The 7,501-nt window shown below is 35.9% G+C and overlaps 1 protein-coding gene across 1 annotated transcript; it reads left to right on the plus strand.

The window, feature by feature from the left end:
- Positions 1-410: 410 nt before the first annotated feature.
- On the plus strand, positions 411-1,491 carry LOC132279520 (ethylene-responsive transcription factor ERF034-like). Its single transcript, XM_059781516.1, has one exon. It carries the CDS (start codon positions 529-531, stop codon positions 1,306-1,308), a length of 780 nt encoding a protein of 259 aa, XP_059637499.1. The 5' UTR covers positions 411-528; the 3' UTR covers positions 1,309-1,491.
- The last annotated feature ends 6,010 nt before the right edge of the window (positions 1,492-7,501 follow it).

Consider the following 7,501-nt stretch of genomic DNA (forward strand, 5'->3'; position numbering starts at 1 on the left):
AATTAGGTGAAGTAGATACCTGATGCCATGACCACCTGACCCGGGTGCAGAAGGTAGAGACGAGCAGGGAGCTAGTCAGGCCAAGGGTGAGCCACGAGCCATGATTGAGGATCAAATCTCAAGGGATTCAGAATGAAGAGGGAACATCGATCTCAGATGACCCTACAAGGGACCTTGGTCAGCTTTCATGTGGATATACATGGTTCGAATGAACACAAATTATATGGCCTATGATTATCAACCCAAAATTCAGAGATATTCAAATAATGCCAACAATTCATACCCATGGAAAAAAAATGCAAAATTGGTTGTCAATATACTAAACGGTTACATATTCTTAATAAATCAAATATACACACACATGATATATAAATGACATGAAGATATATGCAAAATTGGTCCCATACTTTGTTTTTTTCTTTCTATTTTCTTATTTAAACATAGTACTAAGTATGGAAGGAATCACTAAAGCCTCAACCTATATCATTCACATTCCTTTTCTACCTACCACAAGACTGGCCTCTTATCATGGAAGAGCATATCAACATAGTAAGTGTAGCTCAAGAATGTTTCCCTTCATCTTCCACCACCACCACCTTCTCCTCCTCCTCGACATCTTTGTACGCTTCAAACTCATTTTCTAGCTTAAACCAAAGCACAGAAAGTACTTCAAATGAGTGCAAGGCTCAAAAATGCTCAAAAGAAGCTAAAGAAGAAGAAAATAGTGGCAATAAGCCCACAAGGAGGCAGCTTAAGGGCGACAACCACCCGGGGTATCGCGGAGTACGGATGCGTGAATGGGGCAAATGGGTATCCGAAATTCGCGAGCCGAGGAAGAAATCAAGGATATGGCTGGGAACATATCCTACAGCTGAAATGGCGGCTAGAGCTCATGACGTAGCAGCAATGGCCATCAAAGGCCACACAGCTTATCTCAATTTCCCTCAACTGGCCAATGAACTTCCCCGCCCCATCACCATATCACCAAAGGACATCCAAGCTGCGGCTGCCAAGGCGGCTGCAGCTACGTTCATGGAGTCAATGCCCTGTGAAACTGATGCCCAGCCAACCCAACCTGTGCTTCCTAATTCCCATACATCAACCTCTTTATCATCTGATCACACTCTTGAAACATCAAATTCTCTATCAACTGATGATACGTTTTTTGACCTACCCGATCTCTCCTTCGATGGCATGAATCAACGTAATGGATATTGTATCTATTCTTCACCATGGCAGCTGGCTGGAGCCGATAATGGATGCCAGCTTGATGAACCATTTCTATGGGAGTACTATTTTTTTGATTAATAGTGTATCCTCATGTCAAAAGTAGTATTTAATTGTTGGAAATTTTTATATATATAAATTATTATTATTATTTTATAGTCCTATGTGATTATTTTCTAAATAAGATTGCATTGTGATTATAATATTATTATTTTCTAAATAAGATTGCATTGTGATTATTGATACTTGATGGATTGGGTTGTACTTTCTAATTTGGTGATCTAATATATTGGGAATATGGTTTTATACAATTGGATGGTGGTTTTCTAACTTATTTGGTATGATTTAATTCTAACAATTTATATCTAAATTTCCATGATAAGAATGGAGGCTTAGTTATGTTTATTTGTAGAGAAGCCGTCCCTCTATTGTTATTATATATAAGGGTTTTAAACCCTTATTCAGCCCTATCAAATGACAACTCTCAGAAGGAGATAAAGCACTCAAATATTTTACAAAATCATAAAGAATTCTAAGGCTATGTCTAAAATTTAAAGATATATGTGCGTTTATCGTCAATCAGGTACGAGATTAAATTATCTCTTTAATTAATTGTAGTATTTTTAATTTCTACATATAAATTATTTAATTAAAACTTAACAATTGGTATCAGAGCCAAGTTAGGATTTGTAGAAATCAAAACACTAAAGATTGATTCATGATACAGTATATTTAAATCGGTGTATTTGAAATCGCAATGATTGCCTTTAAACTTTTTTTTTCTGTACTTTTGTGTTCTCGGTTTTCGTGGGTGATCAATCAGATGTAAAGCTAAAAATTGTGTGTATGTACTGATTTATATATAAGCAAGGTTTTGTTTTAAAAATATTATGATATATTGTGCACGCCGAATATTTTAAGCAATTAGTTTGTTATGGAATGTATAAGCAATCCATTTGTTAAGTAATGTATAATTGGGTTTCCTTTAAAAAGTGTGCACGCCGAACGAGAAAAACAATGATATTAGTGTGGAAACATATATACATGTTTACTTCTGTTATATTGTGACCCAATTGTTTCTTTTGAAATTAAATTGAAAAGAAAATTATAAATACTTGGATTTATAATTTCAATTTGGATTTGCAGTTTTCTATGTTGAATGAATTTACAACAATTATATAGATGTGAATATGTGATTATATATATATATTCTCAGATTATATATATATATTCTCATAAACTATTTGAACATATATTGAAAGAAATCAGGATTGAATATTTATTTAATTTGGTATTCAGTTATATATTCATATACATGTATAGTAACTGATACAGTAATGTGTCGTTATCTAACCATTCATAAGCAGTACATCATTATCCCAAATAATTTGACATGGATGTACAATGAGACTAAATGTCTTAATTTGTGTGAATTATATATTGATGTGCATGAAGATTAAAAGTCTTTAACTATATGTATATGAATTAATGTGTGCATGAAAAGAAAATTATCAGGTATTTGTCTTTCGTTCAAAATTAATTTGAAAGATTGATTTTGGTTTGAAAACTCAATGTTGCTTGTATGCAATTGTACATATATATATATCATATTATATTATATATAATATTACATATCATATTATATGGGGTTTTGGATGATTTAAACCTCGTTGTTGATATTTATGCTACACGTATCAATATGAGGTATATATCTTGAATTACATGTATAAGTAAACTTTTAGTTTAACATGAAGTTGTGTGGCCATTTAACCATGCTCTATGTCCAGTACTTTTATTAAGTAATTTATGATACTTATTCAATTTTGAGTTGAAAAACTTATGAGAACTTGCGTACCATAAGTAAGCAATATTAATCTGATTGATTTAAAGATTCAAGTTTCAATTGTTTAATTTTAGGTTAAAAACCTATAGGGCTTATGTAACACCCCCACATTTTCCACGCATAAGTTGATCAGGCTTATACACGAAAAACGAGGGATATCAAAAACAATTGGCAATATACAAGCATGGAATACAAAATGATGATAATAAAAGAATTTAGACCGGAAAGGAACACTAAATAATACAACATCCATCCATCCTTTATTTAATACAGTACTTCATTACAACTTGGAAATCCTACGTCAGGGATCCCTAAATATAACCCTGAGAGTTCAACGTCAAAAGTAAATAAAAACTGAAACTAAAATACTACATAAAACTTCTACCCTGCACTGGATCGTAGGAGTAGATGAGTTCGGATGATGGTCCCACACTGCTAACCTCAGCCTTGAAACGGATACTGACCGTATCCTGAAATAACAACAATGGTGGGTCAACCCCACGAGCAAGTCCTCTCTACTATGACCCAAATCAGAGAATCAAATAAATTAATCATTATGAATCGGATGAGTACTATATCTGTATACATCCTACGGGAACTATCCGATGTATAACATGACCTCAACCAGAATAGACGGTGATCACTTAGACTCACACTAGGTGGTCAAGTGTCGCCTTTCCCTACCCGGGAAATCAGCTATTATACATGGTGTACGGTACTGACAACACAGACTATAACGAACTACACAGTGATAACACCTCGCAAAGTACTGATGAATATACTGAGCATATAAATTAGGCAACACATGCCAACAATATTAATAAATGTACCGAGAATGTCAATTAGGCAACACATGCCAATAATATTAAACCACATACCCCGACAGCCACACATCTGTCTATCGCAACGAATGCATAAGGTATAAATGAGTCTAAACTTATTAGCCAGCTCATATGGTTCTATATGGCAACACATCCATATAATATAAATGCGACATAATTAAACAGTCCATTTATTTCCTGAAATGCACACAGCATAATAATCATGGTTTATATATCAATTAACAGTATAAACATCCTATAAGATATCATGGATAATTTATCTGACTAAAACCATGGCCTTATTTAATTTAACAGTAATGTTTGATACCATTAAATACGATAATAACACTATTTATATTTTACAATGTCGTTAAATAAATCACATTAGTATCCGTACTGCGAACGAGCCAATAAATGCTTAGAAAAGATTAATCGGCCATAAGAATAAGTAACGAGTGTTAAAATAATAATTTCGTGGCCCGTTAAACCCGTAATTACCAACACAGTACCTAAAAATCCAAGTTTAAGGTTCTGGAATTTACAAAACAGGCCCTAAGGGTATTCTGGTAATTTCCAGCAGCTGTAGGGACCCCACACGCGCCCTCACGCGCCTCCCAGAGCCTCCCCACGCGCAGCCCAACCTTCCCCACTCTCCCACGCGCCTCCACGCGCGTCTGGCATCAGCCACGCGCTCCCACGCGCGCGCACGCGCTGCCACGCGCGCACTAAGGGTGCCTTGCTGACGTGTCACTTCCTGGTTGGTTGGCTGCATCCGGATTCCGTACTCGCGTCACACCGAATCATCTCACCCTATCTTCCCTCCATCCAACGCCCACAGATCCGGGTGTACCGCGGTATCATGGACCGCGATGCACCGGATCAATCAGACTCCACTAATGGCCAGGATGCGCGCGTACACCCTCCTATGGTGTGCCGCGTCGCACCGGATCACTCCGGTCGTCTCCCCCACTGCCGGCGACCGGAAAACTCGCCGGAAGGTCGCCGGAAATTGCAGAAAATGCCCGGAAAAATCTAGAAAATTCTAGAAAAATCCCTAAAGTCTTATTTAATTATTTTTAGCCATTATTAATTTCATAGGACATTAAATAAATATATACCATCCTATATAATTAAAATTCCATTAATTTAATAAAATAAAATTAATAATTTATTAACCTCCAAACCTTGGCTCTATGCATAAAAATAAGCTAAACAATTAATTTATTAATTCAAAGGGGAAAAGTAGATAATAACTTGCCTTTTTGGATTTAAAATAAATCCGCCGGTCTGCGCGTAGTCGGGTAAAATTGCCTACACCGGTCCAAGCTTCTTTCTCTTTCTCTTTTCCTTTCACTCTTATAAAATAGCTCTCTAGAATTTATACTTTGCTTCTAACTCCCTTTTATTTTTTTCTAAGGCAAGCTAGTTAATTTATACACAAAATATATAATATAAATATTACAAATATCTAATTTATAATAACTTCTCACCCATTTCTCATATTCCTACCTATATGGCTTTAATTCCAACCATAACCATTGATGCAATCCTATCCTAATCTCTAATTTCATCATGACTTTGGTTTAATACTATTATTATTATTATAACTATTATTATTATTATTACTAATATTATTATTAATAAACTTTTATTATTATTATTATTATATTCTTATTATTATTATTATTAAACTAATATAATTATTATTATTGTTATTACAAAATAATATATTATATCATCATAATACTTGATAACACAAATATAATACTCTAATTAACTAATATTGCTTAATTAAACATAATCAACAAATAAAAGTAATTAAAATAATACATGCACAATTAAATGAATGAATTTACTATTTTAACATACACAATTAATTTACATGCACAATTAAATGAATTTAATAAAATAATGTAGTATGCACAAATAAATAAAATTAATTAACCTAACACAAAATTAATTTAAATACATTCTTTAAAATTACGGGGTATTACATTCTCCCCCCCTAATAAAGGAATTTCGTCCCCGAAATTCACTACATACCTGTCTTAAAAAGTTCTGGATACTTGGCACGGATAATATCTTCCCGTTCCCAAGTAGACTCTGTAGCACTATGATGACTCCACTGTACACGTACTAATGGAATAGTCTTCGTGCGCAGTATCTGATTCCTACGATCGAGAATACAGTAAGGTTGTTCCAAATAGGTTGCATCGGGTTGCAACTCAATCTCACCCACATCAATGTGTTGGTATCGATCTTCATCCCGTAGAAATTTTCGCAGCATAGATACATGAAAAACATTATGTACCCTATGAAGATTATCTGGTAGAGCCAGACGATAAGCTACTGCCCCAATCCGATCTGTAATCATAAAAGGACCCACAAAACGAGGCGATAACTTACCCTTTGACCCAAACCGCATTACTCCCTTCATAGGAGAAACCTTAAGCAAAACCTGATCACCAACCTTAAACTCCAAAGCACGAGTTCGACGGTCAGCATAACTTTTCTGTCTGCTTTGAGCTGTACGCATCCGATCCCTAATGATAGCGATCTTTTCTGACGTGTCCTTAATAAATTCAGGACCCAAAAAGCTGTTCTCACCAACTCCAAGCCAACAGACAGGAGACCTACACGGTCTACCGTACAAAGCCTCAAATGGTGCCATACCAATAGTTTTCTGATAACTATTGTTATACGCAAACTCTGAAAGCGGCAAATATTCCTCCCAATTGCCCTTAAAATCAAGAACACATGCCCGCAACATGTCTTCTAAAATCTGATTAACTCGCTCAGTCTGTCCATCTGTTTGAGGATGATAAGCAGTGCTAAGATATAGTTCTGTACCCAAAGCCTGCTGAAAGCTCCTCCAAAATCCCGATATAAACTTCGGATCTCTATCTGATACGATGGACAATGGTACTCCATGAAGTTTCACCATTTCTGCAATATACAGCTTAGCATACTGTTCTGACGTAAAGTTTGAACGAACAGGCAGAAAGTGAGCGGACTTGGTCAATCTATCAACAATGACCCAAATAGAGTTGTGATTATGCTGTGAAGTAGGTAATCCCTCTATAAAGTCCATGGAAATACTTTCCCATTTCCATTCTGGTATGGGAAGTGGCTGTAACGATCCTGGCGGTCTCTGATGATCAATCTTAATCATCTGACAGGTGCTACATTTAGAGACAAAGATAGCTATATCTCTTTTCATGCCGGCCCACCAAAACTGGCGTTTCATGTCCTGATACATCTTGTCTCCCCCTGGATGTACAGAGAACTGAGAAGTGTGTGTCTCTCTCATCACAACATTTCTCAAATTATCAGCTGAAGGCACAATTAAACGTCCCTTGTACCTCAATCCTCCATCAGTCCCTATAGAATAAAAAGGAACATCTCCGGAGGCTAACTCCGAAACCCGATCAATACACTGTTGATCTAAGAGTTGCGCTTGAATGACCTGATGAATGATAGAAGGAGTTACTACCACACATGCCATAAAAGCGTCTGCTAACTCATCAACAGTCTTCAAAGCATCCCACTCTGTTGTAAACAAAGCTGAAAGGCTGACATAGGGTCGGCGGCTGAGTGCGTCTGCTACAAC

Source organism: Cornus florida, unplaced genomic scaffold (genome assembly GCF_030987335.1).
Source record: "Cornus florida cultivar Cherokee Brave unplaced genomic scaffold, ASM3098733v1 CherokeeBrave_3.0.0_Hap2_Chr10, whole genome shotgun sequence".
In the NCBI taxonomy this organism is placed as follows: Eukaryota; Viridiplantae; Streptophyta; class Magnoliopsida; order Cornales; family Cornaceae; genus Cornus; species Cornus florida.